The 26,246-nt window shown below is 40.3% G+C and overlaps 1 protein-coding gene across 2 annotated transcripts in view; it reads right to left on the bottom strand.

Moving 5' to 3' along the window:
* LOC307223869 (bifunctional heparan sulfate N-deacetylase/N-sulfotransferase 3) overlaps nt 1-26,246 on the bottom strand; it is a 69,260-nt gene that overhangs the window by 25,152 nt on the left and 17,862 nt on the right. For both annotated transcript variants that reach the window (XM_079990204.1, XM_079990205.1), the window contains exons 3-6: nt 10,625-10,712; nt 5,608-5,762; nt 2,250-2,435; nt 1,488-1,616 (exon numbers count right to left, since the gene is read on the bottom strand). In XM_079990204.1, coding sequence (XP_079846330.1) covers nt 1,488-1,616; nt 2,250-2,435; nt 5,608-5,762; nt 10,625-10,712 — 558 coding nt within the window. The remainder of the gene's footprint in view (nt 1-1,487; nt 1,617-2,249; nt 2,436-5,607; nt 5,763-10,624; nt 10,713-26,246) is intronic.

The following is a 26,246-nucleotide window of genomic DNA, read 5'->3' as shown; positions in this document are numbered from 1 at the left end:
TGTTTCCCACAAACACAGCAAACAGATAATGTTTTTGTGCATAGTACTAAACCTGAAGGATCTGGAAACTTAGAAGGGAATAGAGCTAATATAAATGATCAAGTCATGTAAGACATTCACATATGTTATTCTTTTACACTACTGTGGCTGTTTTTCGGCCCAGAGGAGGATGTAAAATAAACTTCATAGCACAGCCAAGGTGGTGCTCTCCAGATGTTTGTGGAGTACAACTTTCATCAACCCCAGTCGGCACATCCAAATGGTCAGAGAATATGGCAGATGTAGCCTAATGTCAACTGAAGGGCACTAAATTATCTTACCCCTGTTATACATTTATTTCCATTATACAGTTAGATCTTGAAGTGCAGTTTGGTCTTGTCCATGAGCTGTAGGGATGACCAACATGGTACCCATGAAGGCCTTCAATGGCACATCTGGGCAGAAGCCCCAGTTTCTAAGTTTTTGTTTAAAAAAGTACATCTCTAGCCCTCCTAAGAAGTAAGTTATGAAATTAAATGTGCAGGTACCTTATAAGTGATTTCTGTGAAATGAGCCAGCTAGCTGCTCCCATCTGTCTATGTTTTTAACCAATGAATTTTAGCTATGACTGATAAGTGAATTGCTCAGACACCAGGCAAGAGGAATCCCTGAGGTCCTAAAGAGCTGCTGTTTTCCCCTTCCCCTCAGTGCACTTTTCCTGTTTCTGTCTTTTTTCCTAGTCCTTGGAATCTCTATAGTTTGTTCTTTTTCTCCTAACAACCAGGATACAACTTTCCCATGGTGGGTTCATCTGAAATCAGGCAGTCCCTGAAAATTATTTTCTGCAAATACTACTACACAGTAAGTGTGGGTGGATTTAAAAGAATCACCCCTTTCTTCAAAAGGTAAATATGAAGACTTTGCAAAGAGGCTTAGGCATGTTCAGCAGTTAAACACCATTAAGAATTCATTGTACAAGTTAACTTAAAAGTACAATGGAAGCCATGCCTATCAAGAAATGTGTCACATTATGTTAAATGGGGTTAAGACAGTCTAGGCTTGGGTATAAGGTTGGCATTGGAGGAAAATAGGGGTTTTGTCCCTGGAACAGTTGTATGGCAGGCAGAAATTGAACAGGTTAAGTCTTTTGTATAGCTTTAACTAACTTAACTAAAACACAGAGGGTTAATATGACTAACATTGGACAACATAGTATGTCCATTTAATTTGGTGGGCCTACTTTGCATATATGACTTAGCTGGATATCACAAATAACTTTTACCACCATGTTACTAAGCAAACAACAGAATATATTGAACCTAGACCAGTATATTTAATTTTAGAAATACATGTGACAAAAGTATTTGACCTTAAACATATCAGTGATAGCAGCTAAATAAAAATACTGCCAATGGTTTAATTTGCAATTTCTTAAGGTTGTGGACATCTTTAAAACAAGCTCAATGATTATTTTCTTTAAGTGTCTTAAAATAATGTGATTTACTTACTGGATTGAGAACAACAGTGAAAAACAGTTCCCCACCCTGTATACTTTTGTTCAGTTCTTTAGGACCACCAGGATACTCTTTGTAGAAAATGGTGTGAGTAAAGAGACCACAAGTTTGTCGAGGAAGAACCTACAGAAAAACAGTGAGGGGAAGGGCAGAATGAGGCATGATCTACCCAAAGCAGAACACTTATTGAGTCCCAGAAATTTTAATGGAAGAGATATTAACATGCACTTAATTCTCTCATTGTAATTGGTACAACTTGAATATGCTTAACTTTGTTGGGTGATTTTTTAACCTTAATTTTGATGTACAGAAAAATGCACAGAATAAAGAAAAACTACAAACTCCTGGGGCAGCAGCATATTGAAAGGTACAGCAGCAACACCCCATATTGTGCCAGTGCACCAATGTCTAAAGAAGCACCACATGAGCAGATTAATTGTTAATTTATTTATATATGTATTAATATATTTAATAATGCATTGATATTTATAACTTGGAAAAAACTTTTTTTGCCAAATAGTTTTTATTGATTTTCCAAATCTTATCAAATCAACCACAAATTAAAAATAATTTAATACATTGGTTTTTTTCAAAAATTGGCCAACCCCCCCCCCCTTTCAGTGTGACCTACAATCATCTCAGGCTTGTCAGTTCCCCATTCCCTCCTCCTTCTCTTGACACAGCACTGAGGAGGAGATCAGATGGTTTCTCTTCTATTTAAAACAAATGTTCACCATCGGAAACCAAACAGCTCACCATGATGTTTTTGTGGATGAAGCCCCTCCTGTACCGTGCAGGTTTCAGGTGTGGATACTCTTCTGTGCTGGTGATTCTGATATTCCAGACTTTCTTCCAGGCATCGTAAAGTTGGACGTGGACAGGATAGACGCCAGAATGGTGTGGAGCTACAGCATATCCCAGATCAGTTGGAATACCATGTTCCTGAAACAAAGCAAACAAAAGCCTGGAGAGCTAATCAGTGAAAAGCTCTCTGCGGGCCTCTCACCCAAGCAAATATATGAACAAGTGTGATCATGCTTTCTTTCACATCCTGCTTTCAGGTACAGTGCCACAGAAAAGATGACAAAAATGGCAGGCAGGCATTTTGGTCCACTAGAGGAAGAAGTCCAAAAGCAACAATAGCATACCCTTATTAGCATTAACTACCGGTAAAAGTGACAAAGTAATGTGCAAGGTCCCTCCCCAGCTTTTCAGCTGTCATGGAACTTAACATACATTTTTCATCTGCATAAAGTATGATAGGTATAATATATTTTGCAATGCATGGAAACAACAGCAACAAGGAGGAAATCAATATGTAAGTTTCTGAAATTCAATCACTTTTATGACTTGCTTTGCTTTTCATATGTGTCTATACATGCAGACAACCTGTTAAATCCATACATTGATCCTTATGATATTGTTATTCCAGCTGACATTCTGTTTCTTTCCTTCTGCACAGAATATATTCAAAATCTACAGCAGGTTGGGCAAATGTCAGCTTGAGACTTTTCTTTCAGGTTCCTTTTTCATGCTAATGAAAGCTTATAAAGGAAACTTATAAAGTAGCTTCCTCCTACATTTTTTCTGATTAGTTCAGTGCACTTTTTGTCTAAGATCTCCTCTGTTGCAAGTGCAATAGCATGTGGCCTTTGTGTCTTCCATTCTGTAATGATCATGACTTCCATTCAACAGTAATGCCACCAAGGTTTCTCTTTTGTTGTATCTCTAGCGGTGTTCTATCAAGATATCTAACATGCAAATGATCCTCCCTGAATAACTTGTTAATTTAAATAGACTTATGTGGCTTATTTTAAAATCCTGGATGAACCCCATATGCCTAGATAATGGCAAATCTTTTTCCTCCAGATTTTTAATCTTTTTTATAAGCCTTACACTTTAAAGCTTAAAACGAAGGCTGCTGTGTAATTTTAAGTCTCTACTTTTTTATTTCACTAAATTCAATTTAGGTCTCCTTTGGAGATTCCTATCTGCCAGCATAATGCAATTTCAAAATTCTGTTTTAAAGTTAAATTCCTAAACTGGTCCCTGTGTGCCTGCTGATTCGCATTGAACATTTCTCTTCAACACTTCTGTTGCTGAACAAAGGTTCAAGATGCCTAGCCATATTGTACGTAGCACAATAATCAATATAACTGGCTCTCCATTTACCAACTCTTATATTTCTGAAAATTAGGCTGAAACAAGAGGTTGCAATGCAAGAACTGTATGTAAGAGTAATGCTAAAGATTTCTCCATAAGAAACATTTTCCAGATCACAGTACGTAACTTTATAGGACTGCACACATAAAGAACTTATTGACATATTTGTTATCAATAAATTAGTTCACCCATGTAAAATGTATACAAAAATACCTGAATTAAGAGCAGAAGGCAGATTTCAGCCAAAATTGAGATCTTTTGGCTTTCTGCTGTTGTTTACTTCAAGTATAATTTTTAAAAACAACAATAGCAGTATTCTTGATAGAATTTTCCTTAGCCAAAACAGGGCTAGCCAATAAAGGTAGTTTTGCATAATTCCCCTGGTATAGTTTTAATACAAATTTAAAACAAATAAGAATATATAGGTATACTCCCAATTTATCTGAATGTTTATACTTACAATGGAAAAAACCACCAGTGTATTTTCAGTACTTTCTATATGAATATTCAGTGTCTGTTGTGCACTTAATAGCACAACTGTGGCTAATTGTGGAGAAAAAAGATTTTGAAAATACAAATTTCATACTAAATCCACTTTCCTTGGAGTAAGTGTGATTGAATTCAATGGGACTTGTGTAATACACACACAGTATATATATGTATATGTATATATAGAGAGGATTGCGCTAAAAGAAATAGTTTTTGGGAAAGTTATTTAGTTGCTTAAAGCTTAATTGTAAAGGTAAGCAAACAGTTTTTTACTGTAATCTTGTCATTTGTTCATAGGTGATCTTGTGTGAGACATCGTAAATCCTGACAAATGCCCAGTATCTAGGTACAGCTAGGAATGTACCCTGTCTGAGAACTGCTGCCAGTCAGGGCTCATCCACACTTTGCTTGCCCAGTGCCTAGAAAGCAATGGTCCAAGTGGTTTTCTGCTTGTCCCATGCTTTCTAGGCACAAGTCCATGCAGTTTTCTGTTTGCTCTGCCACTTGCCCTAGGAAAACCTGCTTTTTAACCACTGAATCAGGGCCAATGTCACTCTGCAGAAAACTCAGCCAATGTTTGCTCTGATTCCATGGTAAAGAGTGGGTTTTGTTTGGGGGGAAAGGTGGAACAAGCAGAAATGTGGATGAGCCCTCAGTGTAGACAATTCTAAGATAGGTGGGAAAAGGAGTTGGCCCAGTATAAAGCAGCACCCTATTTAATTTTAGGATGTACCAAAATGGACAGCATTTTCTGACCAAGAGGAGGAGAATGACTAAGAATATGATCTTCAAAGCTGTATCACTGGGGGCTGGCTCAGAGCTTCTTGCATTTAATCTTGCTGGTGATCCTGCTGATGGTCATGGTCATTCTTGAGCAAGGAACACGTGGTTATTGGCTGGTGGCAATTTCTCTGATCCCAGAGGCTGGAAAATGTACCTTTGAAATCATGAAAGTGACCAGGGCCTATTTCCATCTGAACTAGTTGTGGGACTGTTATTGGTAAAAGTGCAATAACAATTGATCAGTGGCGTAGCGTGGGTTGTCAGCACCCGGGGCAAGGCAAGTAATTTGCGCCCCCTAACCCATGGATTTGCGCCCCCTAACCCGTGGATTTGTGCCCCCTAACCCTAACCCCCAGATGTTGTGCCTAGTGTGGCCGGCCCCCCCTGCACCCCCCAGGCTACGCCACTGCAATTGATTTGAATTTGTGGAGGTGCTGCAAAATAGCTGTGCCTGTTCTGTGATTTTATTAGACTTGTCCAGTGGCATCATATAAGCATGACTGAATTCAAATGCGTTTCTTAACAAGCTGAGAACAGCAGCCCAGATAAATTGATCTAAGAGGCATTTCAATACATTCCCTAAATGGAAAACACGAAATTTATGAGATTAGAGGGGGAAATGTGTACTATGAATTAGGAAGCAAAACTGCCAAATCCACAGTATATGAATTAAACTCACTAAGGCAAATTTTTTGTTGAGGATCATCTGTTCTACCAGGGATGATTCATTATGGAAGAGATGAGGCTGCATGTGGCTCCACATATGAGGGAACCACCAAAATTCATCCACAGACCCCAGTAGTAGGTCATCGCCTTCGTCTTCCTCTGCAGTTCCTGCAGAAATAAATAGATTCATAGAAATAACTTTTCCATTTCATTAAAAAAAATGCCTTAACAAATATTTGAGAAAAGCACAATGAACTTTAGAATTAGATTGCAACAAATTCTGGCAGGAAGATCAACCCAGCCTCACAAGCAACCAACAGCCAAACACAGAAAGCAGCTCACACAGAAGGCAATTCATCTGGTCAAGTCACTCAAGGCATGCAGTTGATGAAGTGTCTATGTGGCTAGATACTTACCCAGAAAACCAACCACAAAACTGAGAAAGCACCATTAATTGGGGCGGGGAGGAGAGAAGAGCAAAAATAAAAATAAGGTGCTTGAAATATGATTTATTCCATGTCTGGAAGAAAAAAACACTTCAAGCACCCTGGTGCAGATTTGGAAAAGAAATGGCATTAAAAATATTGTGGCTGCATATTTACAAAATCATTCACACGAATTTAAGGGATGGGGTGTGGATCTTTCCAGAGGAACTTAAGACTAACATCTAGAAAACTGGCAAAAACCTGGAGGATGGGATTTCATTTTGCTAGGCTAAGCAGAGCTGTGAGCAATCCAGAATCACCACATTTTACGTAAGAATGCTACAGAGTTTGAGGCCAGGGACAGGGTGAGACAGTAATGTCCAAGAAGTCAAACTGTGTGCCTGGTGAGCAATTTCCGCTTGTAGCTATACTTGCCAATGTGACTGATTAATAGTGCTGAGGGTCAGGGCAGAAGAATGAGTTGTTGGATCCTATTATATGTGCACAACAGACAAGGTAAGGAGCACTACCTTGCTTGAGTGTTTGGACATAAGGTTTTAATTGGATAAAGAAGGTGATATCAATTTGTGACAGCCCATTTTTGCAACAGCTATTCCACTGGCGGCCACTTTATTCACAGTGTAACAAAGCAGTCAAAACCAATGGGTGTCTTATCCTGGTGAAAGATGTTGTGCCTCTTCACCATCCATAAGACTGAACATAAGCATTGTCTTAATAACATCTCTGTTTGAACAACATGTTCAAAGGTGTCATTGGTAACTGCTCCACATTTATGGGAAATTTCCCCCCATGGGATTCACCAGTGCTCTAGCCAAGTATTCTGGAAACTTCTTTGTGACATAATAAATTAAGTAGCTCCCTAAACTGGTGAGATGTTACATTAATCTTATTTGGTGCCATTATTAATAATGGTACCAGTTTCTGAGCCTTACAAATGAACAATCTGTTTTGTTTTTGTTTGCTGTGGTTGTTTATTTAAGATCCTGATTTATCTGGTGTGGTATATACAGCCTCATACATACAACTTCTGCCTCTCTATTGATAAAACTTCTTCTTTTCCTACTGGTGCTCTTTGAGTCAGGGAGGAGCAAGTGGTTTTAGAACTGAAACAGCATTTCAGGCAGCTGAAATGATGCCATAGACTGCTTGGGATCATTAGATTTTAGGAGTTCATTAAAACCAATGACTTTTGTCATTGGACAATATGGCCATTTCAGGGGTGAGCCAACATAAAGAGATCTGTTCTGTGGTAGTTATTTAGATGCACTGCTTTTACATGCCACCAGAGAGATTCAGGTCTTGTGCACACTGCAGCTACGATGCAAATTAACTAATCCTTTCCCTGCTTCTCAGCACAGCAGCCATTTTACAAACTGTTTCTGTTGGTGTGAGTATGGTAAACTGGGGTGCATCTTGACTGGCATATTTTTGCACCGTCTGACATTCATAGCTGAGTCAATATAGCGTGTTCTCCAATAAATGAGAGCACGTGTTGCGGTGTGGGCCACCAGGCCAGGCCTCTTGTTGCCAGGCAGGTTAATAATTGTTGCCTGGCATCATGATTGGGTAACCGGGTTGCTGGGGCAAATTGTATGTTGCAAATTGGGTGGGTGGGACCATAGTTTTTAAATATTGGTGCATTCTGGTTTCTCTTTCTCTTTGCAGAGTGCATCGGATCACCCGCCCGCCCGCCCTCTTTCCGGTTGACCTTGCTTTGCCTGTCATGGGGTCGTCTGCTTTGGAGCAGGGGCCTAGTAGGAATTTTGCCATTTGGTGATTGGCTGTGCCATTTGGTTTTTGCCTACTACTCAGCAATCCGTCACAACTTGTAAGGTTGTGGTTAGGCATTGGTTATAATATGCTGGTGGTGGAGGGGTCAGGCTGGGCCTGCCCCTCCTACTGCGCTGAAGGGAATTCCGTTAAAGGAATCCTGGGGCTTGCCATGATTTCGTCCAATCCCTGTTATGGGACCAGGGCCACCTAATCCCTGTTATGGGAATCCTTGTTATAGGACCGGGCAGGCAAGCTTTCGGGGAGCCGCTGGGGTGAGCGGCGTGGGTCTGACGCTTAGCTCAAATGACCCCCAAGTTTGACTTTCTCTTCTACTGGCTACCGATCGGACCTCGGGATGTCAGTTCTGTCCCAGGCGGGAGGACAGATAGTCATAACCAATGTCTAAACAACCACTCACTGATTTTGTATTTTAATAAAGTTGTGGCCAAAATAGTGCCCAAAAACCAAAACTAAAATTATGTGTTATGTGTGAAGTTATTTGAGGGGTGGCCTGGGGACCTACACACGCAATTAGCATTTTTGGCACTCCATTTTCCCTTCTGCCCCAGAAGGTGATGCCAATGGGCTGCAACAGAACTTCCTCTTTCTCTTCTTAAGCAACAGAACTTCCTCTTTCTCTTCTGGCCTTTTCATCAACACCACCCAACACCCTCAAAATGGGAGAGTGGGGACCATCTGGAGGTTTGTCCCACAGATCCAATCAGCAAGCCCAAGAGGCTCAGTGGTTTAGACCACAGCACCACCTACCTGCCTTTAATATATATTTCACACACCCTATTACTGTTTATATTTTTAAATGATTTCTTTCCCCTATGTTTTTAGCTGTTCCTGTTTTAGCTGTAAGCCACCTTGAGTCCCTGTCAGGGAAAAAGGTGGAACAAGAAGGAGGAGGAGGAGCAAATATATTGCAGTGTCAACTGACTGTTACTTTAAAATCATTTCCCATTACAGCTGGAGATGGACAAAATGGACTTTGCAACCTTTAGTAATTCCTTTTATGCCATGTTTCTAGGCACAGGTCTGGGCTTCAAAACTCCATGTCTCAGCAGGGTTTCCCCCTGGTCCTGGCCCTTTCCCAGGAAAGCCTGTGTTCTACTGCTGAATTGGAGCAAATGGCAATCGGATATTCCAGTTTACAGTAGAATAACATTCTTCTTGCTGCATGATTACAAAAAGGGAACATTCATCTCAGATAACAGTAACATTATGGATAAATGCATGACACAACACATGAAAGCTGGCAGGAAAAACAATCTGCCTGTTCCTCCAATACCACCTTCTGCCTCAACCTGTGTGTGCAGGATATCATGATGGCCCCATGACCACAGTAATCCCTGCCAGGATTATTTCACACACAAAACCAGTGATGGTTAGCCAAAACAGAAAAAGAACAACAAAAGAAAGAACTCAGGGTTGTTGTGAGAATAAAATGAGGCGAAGAAAGTTAGGTTTGCCACCTTGACATCCTTGAAGGAAAGCTGGGATATAAATTTAAATCAAATGTAAAGAGCAGGGCGGGCGGGAATCCAGTATTCAACATCAGCATTGGAAAGGCTGCAGAGTTATCTTATAACAGTTATGACTACAGTTGTACCTTGGTTCTTAAATGCCTTGGTACTCAAACAACTTATAACCCAAACACTGCAAACCCAGAAGTACGTATTCCGGTTTGCAAACTTTTTTTGAAAGCCAAACATGCTCCATTTTGAGTGCCACAGTTCCGTTTTGAGTATTACACTGAGGTCTGTGTGTTTTTGCTATTTATTTTGTGTTTTTATTTTTGCAGTTCTTTTTGTTTTGTTTTTTGTGACTGTGTGGAACCCAGTACAGCTACTGACTGATGGATTGTGTGACTGCAGTACATTGTTTATTGCTTTCATTTTATGGATCAATGGTCTCATTAGAGAATAAAATTCATGTTAAACTGCTGTTTTAGAGGTTGTTTTTAAAAGTCTGGAATGGATTAATCCATTTTGCATTACTTTCTATGGGAAAGCACACCTTGGTTTTGGAAGGGACTTCTAGAACGGATTAAGTCTGAGAACCAAGGTACCACTGTAATTATTATTACAGTGCAATCCTATGAATGCAGATGTAAATCCAAATGAGTTCTATTGGGACTTAAACCCAAGTGTGTACTAGGATTGCGGCTTAAAGCTGGTTGATGGCATGCGCTGATAAGTGGTTTACAATTTAATGCACTTTACAAATTTGACTGGATTTAACGTGGAATATCCCAGTCTATCACTACACAGTTGCATCAATCTGCATAACACTTGTGATTCTATTCAGCAAAGTATTACATAATGTCAAGGAAAACAGCTTTTTTCATTTGTGTTGAACTTGCATACCAGGTCAAACTTCAGCATCTTAATTAAGGCCAAGATTTTAAGAGACAGAAAGAAATTCTCAATAGCAGCTGTCCAGAATTTGGCTGGTGAATCCCAAAATGATAGTTGGAGCTCATTAGCTAATTGCAAGAAACTTGTAGATGCATTACAGTGGATAAGACATCAGCCATACAAACTGATACAACACTGAAAATGTTTGGGATTTGAGTGCCAGACTAACTCACTTTGTAAAATTCACAACATAAGGAAGAGTTGATTGGTTTTCTGGTTTTATCCTCCTGAAGGAAGATTTCTTCTTCCCTTAGGCTCTGAGAGTTCTTCACTCTCATTTCATTTCGTTTTATAGCACAAAGCTGCAACACCAAAATCAATTTCAGCTCCATGCACTGCAAAGACACAAAACAATTGAGACCAATTTTGCTGGTCCCCCCCCCCTTACCTGTGTGGTAAAATTTCCCTGAAAATCCCAGGTTGAAAGTGAAATTTGCAATTTGAGCTCTCAGAAGGTTCTGAGTATCAAGCAGAGCCTGAAACAGATATAAATTAAAAATTCATCAGGTACATACATAATCATGTTATTTATGCAGAAGTTGCCCTTTTCTTTCTTCTAACAGGCATACACAGTCATTTCTCTCAGAGCAACAAGAGCAATGTTCTTTTACTCTTGTTGCAGCCCAAACAGCTTGATAATTATACAAAGCCAATTGTAAGAATATAAGGAGGACCTTTTCTGTAAGAAGGATACTATTAGTCATCTGGATCACAGCCTCATATGTTTTGTGTAAAAGGAGAATATTATGCTAAAATATGCACAAAAAGCTTATTCTGCAACTACTTGAATCTAATCTACAGTCTCACTTGGCCATTTTGGAAGCCATTTATTTTAGCTGTCAGCATAAACAGTAGTACATGAATTTAATGCATGCTGAAGTACATGGATTAGTGCAGTTAATCAGGAATGCAAAGGGGGGGGCAGATAAACCTTGGCAAAACAGGAATTCAGCAAGTTTATTCAGATTCAGGCCTTCTGAATTTGCAGCAGCTTTTGATATAAAATACATTTGCTGACTCCTTTGTAATCTTGCTCCTAGACAGCAGGTGTTCCCACTAGACTAGACTAGACAGTCCAAAAAACAGTCTTAGCAGCACAATTCTATTCATGTCTATTAGGGAGTAAGTTCAAATGAGTTCAATGAAGCTTACATCCAGGTAAGTGGATATAGGATTGCAAACTAAATCTGCCCAATGTAAAACACATTGAAATAGTCAGTCCTTGAAGTGATAAGTGCATTCAGCTAGGTACTTTTCTTCCAGAAAAAGGTGCAGGTCAAGTCAGATCCAACTGATTAAATGTTCTCTGATTTACAGACACTTCTTGAACTTTCTCCAACAAAATTACTAACTTCCACACCTGATCAGGCTGAAAATGCCAGGGTTTTTTTTTGGGGGGGGGGGGGGCAGCTTTGGATAAAGTGTGCCCAAGCCCTCAGTGTAGCCTTCCTGGGCCAGAGTGCCTTTCAAGTGGTATCTCTCCTCAGAGAGCTTTGTTGCTGTTGTTTAGTCATTTAGTCATGTCCGACTCTTCATGACCCCATGGACCAGAGCACGCCAGGCACTCCTGTCTTCCACTGCCTCCCGCAGTTTGGTCAAACTCATGCTGGTAGCTTCGAGAACACTGTCCAACCATCTCGTCCTCTGTCGTCCCCTTCTCCTTGTGCCCTCTATCTTTCCCAACATCAGGGTCTTTTCTCTTCTCATGAGGTGGCCAAAGTATTGGAGCCTCAGCTTCACAATCTGTCCTTCCAGTGAGCACTCAGGGCTGATTTCCTTAAGAATGGATAGGTTTGATCTTCTTGCAGTCCATGGGACTCTCAAGAGTCTCCTCCAACACCATAATTCAAAAGCATCAATGATCATCCTTCTTTATGGTCCAGCTCTCACTTCCATACATCACTACTGGGAAAACCATAGCTTTAACTATTCGGACCATTGTTGGCAATGTGATGTCTCTGCTTTTTTGCTTTTTCAGAGAGCTTACTGTGTGGTAAAAACAGGAGTGAGAAAGGCCACTAACCAGGCCATTTCTTCAAGGGAAATAAATTTTGCCAGCCATGAGGCAGACTAACACAATGGTCTCAGTCATGCAACTCACTGAGACCAAACAGACTATAACAATTACGTCAGATTCTGCCCTGCTTACTGGACTCATGACTGAGCAAGAATTTTAACCCTGACTCCCAGTTTGAAGACCCAACGCTCTAGTTGAGACAGTTGTTGGTTAGGCTTCAGCATGGACTTTGCAATTTGCAGCAAACTTTGAAGGTTATGCAGATTTTAAACCACATGATCCTCGCCAAAATCAATAAGGGTCATGATGCTGATAAAACCCTGTGTGTCTCTTTGAAAATATAACCCCTGTTTTGTAGTTATTTATTAAATATATGACAATGCAGTTACATAGGCAATTCCCTTCACAATCTGATTTTTTTTTTAGTGGTATCTGGCAAGACTTCTATGTGAACTTTTAAATGCCTGCTGAAAACATTTCTATTCAGGCCTATGCAGGCAATTAAGAGAACATCCCCACTATCAATGTTTGCTTGTTTTTTTATTTTATTTTTTGCTTTTAACTTGTTTTTAACGTGTTATGATGTTATTGACTAGTTTTATGCTTTTATATTGTTGTAAACCACTGTGATATATTTTTGTGATACAGTGATATATAAATATTTTTTTATGAATAGAGGCCTTAATTTTCTCTCTCTCCATTGTGCAATGTGCATTGTGCTTTTATACCCCATTTATAATTTTATTTATTTTGATTCATTTATAGAAACATTTGTATACCACTGTGTGATAAAAAACATATCAAAGCAGATTACAGCAATAAAAACGTAAAAACATTTCAATAAGAACAAGTTAAAAAGTTAAAACCAGATCTCAATTAACCATTGTGGAAGGATGCATTCTTGTAATTCTATTTCCTTCACTCCTGATTTTTTCTTGTTCTTTAGACTATTATCAAAAGCTCCCATGTGTTGAACTTATTTTGTTGTTATTGCTTGTCTTTCTCTTTGTATATACTGTGTTTTTGTTGCTCAATAAAATATTATTATTTTTTTTAAAAATGTAACAGAATGGTAAAAGAAACAGACAGAAGCACCAGCGTAGAAGGATGCTGCTATCCTGTGAACTATTTTCTAGACAAACAAGCTGAGCTCACATTTGGTTGTCATACCTATTACTATTTTCTGGGTAACTTGACATTTTACTTGTCATTTACGTTCTAAAAGAAAAATGTTAAAACACATGAAAAATATATAGCAACAGATGGCTTGGGCTATGTGTGTATATGTGTGTGTACATTTCAGAGTGTATGTGGGTATGCTTTCATGGGGGCAGAGTCTATATTTTCATTTCTAAATGCTATTTTGTATACTAAAGATAAGTTGTTGAAAGGTTTTCTCTACTTTTTATATTTGCTTTTATAAACAGTTCTTCTGAGTATTTGTATTAATAGAACTATATAAACATATTGGTGCATGCTTCATAGCCTACTCACTGATAGAAATTTATTTAGACATATTCAGCTATTGTGCAAGAATTATGTAAGAAAAATAAACCACAACTGATGTAGTATCAGTTAAGGAAAGAGAAATTGACAGATAAGAAGAAAACTGGTTAAAAGCCAGCTTCACATTTTTCAGTAATTTAATGGAGGCTGCAAACAGTTTATAAAACACATAGGTAGGATACTTTTTTTTTTTTTACTCTTTTTGGCAGTTTTCAGTCAAATGATACATTATGACAAAGAGGGAAATAACCTGAAAAAACCCTGCAGATTTCAGTAAACCCCTGTACATATCCATTCATAAATCAATCCCATTATTTTCAATGAGAGAAACGGGTACAGGATTGCAGCTTTTGTCTAAATGCATTCAGATTTCCATTTAAAACTGAGAGAACAAAAAGTATTGACACTGCCTTTTATTTTATTTTTACCCAAGCAGCAAAACATGCTTTTGTAGTTGCTGATCACACAGTGGCCTAAGGGAAACCATTAGTTCAAAATCCTGTTCTCTATTAAGATGATAGGAATTACCAGCAGTTTGGAAACCCTTTGCTGAGTTTTAATGTTTTAAAATGTGATGTACAGTATTTGTATGCTGATTTATGACAAATCACATAATAAAGAAGTTGTATTTAAAGGAGCAAAAGAAATGCATGTTTCTGGAGAAAAGGAATGGGCTAAGCCAACTGCAGAAAATCCTGAGAAATTTCTGCCAATCGTCTGTCAGTCCCCAAGAGCTACTGCTCAGCTCACATAGAAAAAGAAGTGGATTCTCAAATGAGTGGAAAAAACAGTTAAGCTAGAAATGGTTAAGGATGCTGTCCCACCAATTCCACTTCTGATTGAGGCCCTCATGGTTGCTTGTCATTAAAATGAAAACAAAACACTGGAAGTGTTGAGGATAGCCTGTGGAACGTCTTGTTTAGCCCTGAATGAGCTTCATGGCGCACGTATTCACTGGTACACTTCAGATAAATTAACAACTTGGTTGAACGCATATGGAAATTTTCATCAAGGTACATCTAGTATAGTGAGCCCAAAACAAATTTTGAGAATATTAGCTTCAATATTTTTCCAGGATTGAAGGACTTGCCAGTTGTAATTCTTAGGTAGAATTGTCCCCAGGATACAAAAACGATCCATTTCATAAACTGAAACCACATAGTATAATTATATTGTTGCTTGTATCCCAATCTCTAACCTCCATGGGGTTAGAGTTTCCAGTGTTTGGTTTCCATGGAATGAAAGTTGTTGGAGACTTTCATGTCATGATGGTTTAATTTAGACATATAAACAACCTGAACATAAGTTGGACAGGCTCACAGCATTAACATTCCAACAGATCTTGCTTACCAATTACATTTCAAGGGTGGTCCCCAAAGCCATAGCTTTGGTTTCAGCACACAGAATACGTCTACCTTTTGTGTCTCCTTTGCTTCCACCTTAAGCCCAGGCTAAGGCTAGCTCTCTCACCCCTTGTTCTCCTACCACTAGGATAACATGGCATCCAGCCGGGTTAAGGGAGGAAGAGGCTTATCCTCTTCTGAAAGAACATTATCATCTAATTGTCTCTAGGGCAACATGGCTCAGTATTTAGTAATGCAGATGTGGGTGATTACAGGCCCAGCTAGGGCCATTATTTTAACAAAGAGATTAGTTTGACCAGTTTAGTAGGTTCTACAACCTTGCAGATACAGAATCTGTCTTTGTTGGGACCTATTGGCACCATTCAAACAAAACCTCAATCCTATAACAATACTTTTTATTCACTAAGTGTTCAAACCTTCAAACTGTGCAGTCAACTTATAAAATTTATGGTCCTCTACAGAAATCTACCACCAACAGCCTTTAAAAAAATGACAGCAAACAACAAAATCCTGAGTGTGCTATCTTCTTAAGAAATGGTTTGTGGAAATATTTCAAGCTACTGTACCTAATGTTCCTAACAGCTCCTAATTAAACATTTACTCATTTTAAAAATTCCTTTATGGCTTCCCAGAGAGATACGAAACAGGTTACAGGAGTGTTTTCATTGTCAGACAAAACTGTACAAACAGTGATTATATTTTTCCTCTATTAATTCTCTTAATCTGTATTTAATTTAGATACTTACTGGAAACTGTCCATTTTAAAGCCATCTGCTGCAACACAATCATATCCCTGTTTACTTAAAAGCAAGTAAAATGATTTCAGTAGGCACTACATGCAAGCACGTTTAGTGTTGCAGACTTCATGTTCATTTTTAAATGCTTGTTAAAGCTCTTTAGAACTAGCTTTTATATGCATTTTAACTGCTTTTTTAAATGACTTTTTATTTTCCAACAATGGATTAACTGCTTCCAGATAAACTGTTACAAATGTTTTAACAGCTGTTTGCCAGCATAAGTAGCCTAAGACACTAGGCTCATTTGCACCTACCACTTTAAATGGATCACTTCTAAGACCTGGTTCACACATAGAGCAATCCACATGGGGTGGCAGCTCATAATACAAGCACAATAGCAGAGTTTTATATGGGAAATAATTTGTTTTAATGTCGCAGGATTTGGGCAAATTTTAACCATTTTTACTTCACCTATGTTCATGAAGTTAACATTTATTTCAATTGCACATCATTACGGACACATAGCTTGTCATATGATGCTATCACTACCATGGTTGCATTCTTGACAGCCAACCTAAGCCATTTATCTCTGCCTATTCCTCCCCTCCCCACATGGAATATGTATGGAGCTGCGGATCCAACATGGCGGCGAAGGTAGTTTCCGAGTAATCTCGCTTACCCCTATCAGAGTTTTTAAGTGGTTTTAAGCGGTTTTTATCCTCCCTTGTTTTTATCCGTGAGTTTTAATGATCTGCTGGCTGTGCTGGCTGTCTTTTAGTATCTTTTAGTATCCCGCTGCTTGTGTTATCTTTGTTTTCTTTTTATCTGGGTTGCTCTGACGCCCGGACTTGCCGCCACGGCTGCCGCCGCCTCCCTAACTGGGAGAGATAAGTGAAAGGTTCTCCTGGGCATAAATCCTCTGCCCTGTCGACCAGCTCTTTCCTTTAGCTTTCAGTTTATTGCACACTACGAAGTGAATTTTGCCCGACTGCTGGAACCGAGCTGTCTCGAAAATCCTAGGAACAAGGAAGAGGGGAAGGAAGAGGCTTGAACTAACTGCCTTACTGTGAGTAATTTTATGGCACCACTCTCCTGGAAGTGGTAGTATTCTTGTGAGGAAGACTCAAGGATTTAAGGAGCTCCCCAGCACAGTGCCCACGACGGTTCTCCTGCAAAATTGACTTATGGGTCATGGAAAACGTCCAAGAGACTCTGACGAGGCATTATCCTCTCCGAGGCCTAAGCAATTAAGAAAGGGTTCACCTAAAGGAGGGAGAGGCCCCGAGGAATGTACCTACTCAATAGCAACTCAAAATCGTTTCGATCCTCTAACTGCCCTTGAAACAACATCAGAAGATGAGGCCCCTGAGATGTTACAAATTGGAAACGCTAATGGTAACACAAATGGGGATGGTCCCTATCCGAAGGAGGAGTTGGCAGCCGAATCGGACTGCACAGGATGCGAGCAACTCCATCTAATAATCAGAACTCTAAACTGTATATTTAAGAGAATTGACGGCCTATCCTCTCAGCTGCATAACCTTCAGCAAAAACTGGATGACCAGCCGGCACAGATAGCCCAAGATGGGGCAGTAAATGTTCCATTGCGCCGGCAGAAAGCTCCACCAAACACTGATTGTATGAAGAACCGCAAATACAATCTCAACCCCGCACTGAATCACCAATCCCTGATTCTACATCCAAGGAAGATCTCCCTAACCTTCCGGGAAAGGGACCTAAGTTGGACAACGCTACATGGGTCTAAAGAGCACCTCAGATGGCTTCTAAAACTCGAGACATCACAAATAGATCTTTGTGCTGTGCTTCCCCTAGTCCGCCAGAACAGATATCAGAGAATAATGCTGGCTTTCCACTCTGCAAAAATCCCCTCTCTTATTATTCAGCAAAAAGTGTTTTTGAATAGTCTTGGCATTTTTCCAACGAGAGTTTTCATGGACTCCATAATTAGACCCCTCCTATCGGAGAGATTAATCAAGGAGACGGTACAACCTTCCCATCCTGAACCACAAAAGAGGGCTGAGCTGTTCACCTCATGTCGGGGCCTGTCCCATAGTACCCCCACTCCTACAACTAAACACTATGATTGTGCCAGTAACTCTTTGACACCCCAGGAGGAAAGAGAGCTTATCGCCTCCTTTGGAGAGTTACCAGCGATGGAACAACAAGAAATTATAAATAGGCTGGACTCACTTAAACTTCAGCTCCTAAGTATCGCCTGCAACGGAGTTACTATGAATAATACCCACTCTAACTTAGCGGTGCCATGCCCCATGGAGGTGGAAACAACAATCCCCCAATATCCAGCATATAAGGTGCCATCGGCATTGGATGGGAAGGTCTCACTGCTGGAGGCAGACTCTTCTCCTCCCCTTCACACTGGTAACTCATCCCTGCTTTTAATAGACTTATCTGTTCCCTCTGAGATTAACCGATCAAAGAATGAATCTCAGGATAACACTCCCCTGGATAAATCGTCGCCCCTGCACCCCTTCATGCCGGACTTGGAATCAACATACATCGAAGACCATCCACGACCTGAGACAGTAGTGGCCACTCCAAGTCAGGCTTCTCCACCAAAAATCCAAAAATTACGTGAGGAAGACACTATAGTGTCGAGAGTCAACACAGAGTGGACTGAAGACCCAGCAGGACATATAAATCAAATGATCACAAGTGTTTCGGTTAGATCCCCAAAGAGGACGGCTCCAGCGGACTTGGCAGGAGCCTCTTCAGAGCCTAGTTGGGCCCGACAGCTAAAATCGTCAAATATTATCTCTACCCACCAGGATGCTAACTCTTTTCTGCCCCCCCAAAATTCTGGCCCTTGCGACTTGATCGTACCACAATCGGCTCGCACCAGGGCAAAAGACCCACCACAACCGGCGCGCACCAGAGCAAAAGACTCACCACACCAGGACGTCAACCCTCAGCAAAGGAAAATAACGGACTTCTTTAAGGGAGCGTCCTTGCTGCATAAGAGCTTCCCACAAGAATTTAAATGACGGTTAGCTGGACAACCCAAAAAACCACCAATATCAATCCTCTGTTGGAACATCGCTGGCTGGCGTAGGAAAAAATGTGACCCAGAATTCCAGTCGTATATCAATTCGTTTCATATCATTCTATTGCAAGAAACTTGGGAGGAGGGTGAAATTGTTATAAACGGATTCGACCTTCTATCTCTTCCAGCTTGCCCCTCCCAGAAAGGAGGACGGCCGAAAGGTGGTCTAGTAATTGGTATCTCACTGAAGCTGCATTTCAAATTTTCATTAGTTTTGACTGCTCCCCCCTATGCTTTATCCGGGTTGATGTCGGGGGGGGGGAAGTATCACTGCTAATCTCCAATGTCTACCTCCCGCCAGGGGGTTCGTCCCTTGAACTGCATGATAGATGGGAAATATTAGAAGATCATTTAGTATCATGCCGTGTTAAATATCCCAATAGCCAATCCTTAATTGGGGGTGACTTTAACGCACGCATAGCAGCAAATTGGGTCGATTTAACTAAAGCTAAATGGTGGTCTGCTCCATGCCTCGACAATTATGATTTGAGACATGCCGTGAGGAGAACCTCAAAAGACTCTAAAGTAAACGAGGCGGGAGTACTTCTTTACCAAATGGCTATTCGCTTAAACCTAGTACCCCTGAATGGTTGCTGCCCTCCCGATATACCGGGGGAGTATACCCACCTAGGCATAAAATCAAACAGTGTACTAGATTACCTTTTAGCCTCGAGTGATCTGGTGCCGAAAGCTCTCTCTTTTAAGATTGACAATATTCAGTTCAGTGACCACCCTCCACTTGCTGCTATGTTTGACCTAGACTGGCACGGGGACGAGTACAGTCATCCAACTCAATTAGACACTAACACAGAAAACCTGGTAGAGGGCATTAATACGGCATTACGAGTGAAGGGTATAAAGTGGTCTGTAACGCAGGCTCAAAAATATTCTCAATTTTTTCAGCAGGAGATCATACAAACCTATTCAGCCCTTGACATAACCTCATATGAACTCGATCAAACTATTAATCTATTTGCCAATCTGTTGAATGACCTCACGTCATTCTTTACTGTCCCAACCCACCAGGTAAATCGGGCCCACTCCAAGACAGGTGCACTGTGGTTTAACCATAATTGCAAACAAGCCAAACAACATCTTTGTGCTATTTATAATGATTACAAATCCTCAGGGGCGACTATGCTTCCCAAGGAGTACTATCAGGCAAAATCAGCTTACAAATATGTGCAAAAAAAGGCCAAACAGGAATGGCAACTGAACCGCTGGCATGCACTTATAGCTGCCTCAAATACCCGTAACTCCCGAAAATTCTGGCTGTTGGTTAACAGAAAATCTAAAAGTTACCCACTAACCGTTATTCCTGCCCCAGTTTGGGAATCATTTCTAAGGAACTATTTTGCCTTACCAGACCTTAATATTAATACAATCGATGGATTCTATGAGCAGCTCCCTCTTTGGCCACCCACTGACCCGGAAGAAATCCACGGACTCATTTCCAATCTCAAAGTTGGTAAAGCCCCCGGTCCCGACCTAGTCCCGGCGGAAGCGATAAAACTTCATGCACACTGGTGGGCGAAAATCTTGGCCGTTACTTTTGATGCCGTAAACAACAGTGGGAAGGTTCCAAGAATTTGGAAGGATGCGATTATTATTCCAATTCATAAAAAGGGCTCGACAGATGACCCGGGAAACTACAGGAATATCAGTTTATTGTCAATAACTGGGAAAATATATGCACGGTTCTTGTTAACTAAGCTTACTAAGTGGGCCGAAGAGAACAACCTGATTGGGCCTGAACAGGCTGGTTTTAGACCGAATCAGTCAGCGGTTGATCATGTCTTAGTTTTATACCACCTTGCCCGGAAATATTCCGCCCCAAATAGAGGCCAACTTTGTGCAGCCTTTATTGATTTAAAGGCCGCTTTTGACAGCATCCCCAGGGGATTACTTTGGGGAAAACTAGCACGATGGGGAATAGACAAAAGACTTTTGTGGCTAATAACTAAATTGCATGACGGATCAGCCGTAAGGGTGAGAATCACTCCGGCCGGCGACCTCTCAAATTCAGTAACCATCAATAGAGGTGTCCGTCAAGGATGTATCCTTGCTCCGACCCTTTTTAATCTATTTATAAGTGATATGAGGGCGCCTCTGATAGATTCTCAAGAAACGATCCATGCCCCCCGCCTTGCCCAATATCGTTGCCCCCTTCTACTCTACGCAGACGACGCAGTGATCCTATCTTTCTCAAGAGTAGGCCTTAGGAGGGCACTGAAAATTTTTGATGCTTACTGCAAATCAAATTTTCTTACAATTAATCATGCCAAGTCCAAAGTTCTAATTTTCACCAAGAGTCGAAAAACCTATAATTGGAGAATAGACGGAAAAGCCATTGACCAAGTCTTTAAATTTCAATACTTGGGAGTCCTTCTCCAACACAACATGGGCTGGAAGGTCCATCTGGCATATGTATTAAATAGAGCTAAAGCCCTTTCCTTTGCGCTACTGCGTTTTTTCTTTTCAGATGGGGCTTTCCATATTCCATCAGTGTTAAAAGTTTTCAAGGCAAAGGTGATTGCAACAATAGCATATGCAATCCCAATATGGGGGTCCTTTGTTAATCTAACCCAATTGGAGGTAATCCAAAACCAGCTGCTAAGAAGGTTGCTAAAATTACCCAGGTGTGTAAGCAATACTGCTATACGTCTCGAACTAAATGTTACAGCTCTAGAAACCACATTATGGAAATGCATCCTCTGTTACTGGTTGGCATTATGGCATAAACTTCCAAATCTCCACTTGATACAGTGTCTCTGGAGAGACGACTTCCCTAGCCCTTGGGCAAAAATAATACATGGGAAACTTGTGTCCTTAGGACTATCTCCATCTGAACTACTAAAATTGGATTTAATTTCTGCCAAGAGAATTATAACTCACAAATTAGAGCAGATGGATTTACAATTTAATATTGCGACAGGTGGTGGCACCTGTTCGCCAATAAACCTTGGCTTAACACCACCAACGAAGCTTCCATCTTATTTAACTACCTTATCTGTGGTGATGCACAGGTATGCCTTTATAAAGGCTAGATTCAATGTTTTCCCATCAAATGTGTTGGGTAACAGACTCTCCAACGGACAGATCTCACTCCTCTGTGACTGTAAAAGTGGATCTATAGAATCGTTATATCATATAATCTTCTGTTGTCCTATACATTCGGCTTCACGGTCCAAGTTTCTGGCCCCATATTTATCGAGAATAGCTGACAGACCTCAGGAAGCCCAAATAATATACTTATTAAACGACGAAGACTCAAGTAGATCCCTTGCAGTCGCTAGATACCTGATTAATGTCTTATTTCATAAGAGGAGAAATGGATCACTGTATGACTCTGACAGCTTAGCCAAACTTAAGAACCATCAATAAGTGCCAGAACTAAGACGCATATCCCCCAAAATCTGAGGGATTTGAATTGCGGTTGACATAGAGGGAGCTTATTGTGTATAGTTTACTTAATTGAAGTAAAATTGGTTTTATAGGGTGTTTTTAACTTGGAACTGTTTAAATTGTATTGTTTATGGATAAATTTTGATGTATTGTTTTTAGATATGGGCCAATGGCCGTAATAAACCAATCAAATCAAAACCACATGGAATACGTATGAGGATGTTGGGCTGGTTCCAGACACATTAAGAGCAGTATATCCACTGAAATCAATGGGAGTTAAGTTAGTAATGACTAACTTAAATCCCAATGATTTTAATGCGCCTACTCTAACCATGGCTAAGTCTAAATCCAAACTGGTAACTTTTAATTTCCCTAGGAACTAGGCTACTAAAAGGAGGTAGGGCTTTGGCATTAAATAACTACCAAGGCTGATTTTTTAAAATAGTTAGGTATGATCATGTTAGAGATTTCATTCAAATGTTACCTTTGTGACATGGCTGCTATCTCCTCAATGTTTGAAGTTCTACATTACATGGGTACCGTACTTCTAATGTTAATGGTCTCAGTGGATGCTGATATAATTAGTACCCATGGGACCTCAGTGACAAATACAAAGCTGCAAATATTGTTTTGACTGACAACTAGTACATGCCTAGGACCAGAGCTTTTTATTTGAAAGTACTCAATGGAACTGAGTATTGTCAGCCATGACAGCCATTATGTACTGGCACCCATGGCACTTCTATCAAGATATGAGAACCAGCACCTCATTTAAAAAAAACAACCCAAAAAGGCTCTGCTTAGAGCCATTTATTAACAGGCTTTAAGAAAAGGGCCTCCTACACTCTGCATCATTAACCAGCAGACCAGGTATGGAACACTGTTCTGTTGGTCTAACTGTAGACTGCTTAATGCAGTGGCTACACCAGAAGATGTCACTGTTGTTAGAGATCCAGATTGAACCTGCCTTAGCTCTTCCTTATGTTTCTGTCTTTCATCTGGATTTTCTTCCACTTGCCTTAATTTTTTTATCTGGTTTTCAGGGCCCATTCCGACAAGGTAATGGTTTCATCAGAAACTGAAGACCTTTGCCAGCTGGCTAAATTTCCTGGCTCTGGCACCAAGCTTGGCCCTTGTGAGCAAAGAAACTTGAACACAACTATTCCACAAACATTAAGGGCTTTGATGTGCTGGCTCAGTTGCTTAGAGGGTGCTGATAATGTCAAGGTTGTGGGTTCAATCCCTGTATGAGCCAGCTGCATATTCCTGCATTGTAGGGGGTTGGGCTAGAGCCCCCTCCAAATCTACAATTCTATGATTCTTTGAATCCAATCACTCAAAGTTTAAAGCATGGTAAATCAACACACCAGCACAGAACTTAAAATACTATAGCATGGCTTACAGATTTTTGTTTGCATTATTTCCAAAGGATGTTGCAGAGAAAACTAGAGTCTCAGAACTGATATTTTATGACCTGCTGTCCAAACCATAAAACATTTCAAGCAGTCAAAATTTCAATTGCTTTTTATAGCACAGAGATATCATTAGAAAAACAAACAACAGCGGCTACAGCAGGAAAAAGCCCATCACTTGCTACTTGAGAAACTCAGGTTTATATTCTCAGGTGCAACAATGTATAATTTAGACAGCTTAAAAAGAATATCACCACACACTGCATAATTGAAAACCTGGCTACACTCGAATAAAAAAGTTTTTGGTCTTGGTTTTCCTTTCCCACAAATAATATAGGAACTAGCATTCCTTGTTACTTTCTTATATCAAACAAACACACCCACACAGACCCTGTAATGCACAGTACTGTATTGGGCTACATAACCCTGAAAACCATGCAAACCCACTCTCCATAGTGTGGGAAAGAGGTAACCAAAGAGTAGGGCCATATCAGTTTCATTTTTCCAACACGGACAAGCAGCAGCAGTGATAAATCTCCACAAGTGGTTCATTATAAAGTGCTTTCCTGTGAGCTGATGTCACATAATGGCTAGTGTGAAGGATGGGCAAGCTAAGAAATAGGAAGGACCCGGGTATGAGCTTTGCCTCCAATATTAAATCACCAGGTAGCAAGACTCTCTTAGGAAAATTCCCACTCATCACCACTGACAAAGTGGGAGCTACTGGGCTGTCTGTATCAACATGCACCTTGTGCATAGTCTGGTTTATTAAGCCAAGTTTCTTTGCTCACTGTTACAAATGAGTACAGCCAATTTATGTGAAGTTCTGATGAAAAAATATGAAAAGACAACTAACAGTACTTATCAATGAAATTCTGAAGAATGACTCTAGCTCAGTAGTAGAGTGCATATTTTACATGGAAAAGATCCCAGGTTCAATCTCTCACATCTCCTATTTTAGATTCAGGTAGGTAGCCATGTTGGTCTGACACAGTCAAAATAAATAAAAATAAAAAAATTGTCCAGTAGCACCTTAGAGACCAACTAAATTGGTTCTGGGTATAAGCTTTCGTGTGTATGGACACGAAAGCTTATACCCAGAACCAACTTAGTTGGTCTCTAAAATGCTAATGGACAATTTTTTTAAAAAAAGTATTTATCTCCTATTTTGTTATCCTAAGAAGCTTGCTAGGGATATGGGTGGCACTGTGGATTAAACCACAGATCCTAGGACTTGCCGATCAGAAGGTCGGCGGTTCGAATCCCCGCAACAGGGTGAGCTCCCGTTGCTTGGTCCCTGCTCCTGCCAACCTAGCAGTTTGAAAGCACGTCAAAGTGCAAGTAGATAAATAGGTACCGCTCCGGCGGGAAGGTAAATGGCGTTTCCATGCACTGCTCTGGTTCGCCAGAAGTGGCTTAGTCATGCTGGCCACATGACCCGGAAGCTGTACGCCGGCTCCCTCAGCCAGTAAAGCGATATGAGCACCAAAACCCCAGAGTCAGTCACGACTGGACCTAATGGTCGGGGGTCCCTTCACCTTTTTAAGAAGCTTGCTACTCACAAACAAGTAATGCATTCCAAATTCCATATAAATTTCAATACATTTGTAGCCATTTTTAGAACTGCACATGCTCTAGATAAAATAAATGATAAGAAAGAAGTTTTGTGCAGACTTTAAAATAGAATGTGGAGGTAGGAAAGTTGCTATTTGCTTATTTTTGTTTTGTTTCCTTATTAGAAACAGGACATATTAATACACCAAAACATGATGTTTCACAGGTACATTAGATATAAATGAAGCTACTCTGTGACTTACACCAGCTTTGTAAATGGACACAGGAGATAGGCAAGGGAAAATGGAATTTTTTTTTTGTTATAAATTGGAATTATTTAAAACAGTTAATAACAGTAAAAAAGAAAAGGAAAAAAAGGACTGCTTCTTTCAGTCAGAGGAGACAACACTGGCCTAACTCCTTAAAAGGCATCTTCATATGGCTTTAGCTCTATGCAAGGCTTGCAAAAAGAAAAGAAAAATGTGATAGGGAGAATATTCTGCAGGAAAATATGGATAATACCTTGGTCAGCTGCAGTGACTAAAACCAAACGAAGACTGAATTGCTACAGTGCAATGTTAGTGTCTCACGAGTCAGCACCTCAAAAAGTCATATCATGCTACCTCACACCTCAGGCTATCAATCTATCCAGTTTAGCAGTGTATAGTTTGATTGACAGAAACTCTCCAACAACTCAGAAAGGACCCCCCCAACCCCCCCAGACCTGTTATTCAAGATTCTCTTAACTGGAAGTGTCAGGGATTGAACCTTCCTGCTAAACTGAAAGCTGTGATCTTAATCCCAATAACGACAAAAAAAGAGCTATATGGAAGCCTTAGCTAAAATCTATGTCGTTTTGCACAACCACCACCTCTGAAGCTCAGCTCCTGTTCTATAGCATACCTGCATTAGAATTCTGATAGCTGTATGCCT

Source organism: Podarcis cretensis (genome assembly GCF_951804945.1).
Source record: "Podarcis cretensis genome assembly, chromosome: 9".
NCBI classification, from domain to species: domain Eukaryota; kingdom Metazoa; phylum Chordata; class Lepidosauria; order Squamata; family Lacertidae; genus Podarcis; species Podarcis cretensis.
The sequence above is the reverse complement of the archived record's forward strand: the minus strand, read 5'-3'. Positions and strand labels throughout refer to the sequence as shown.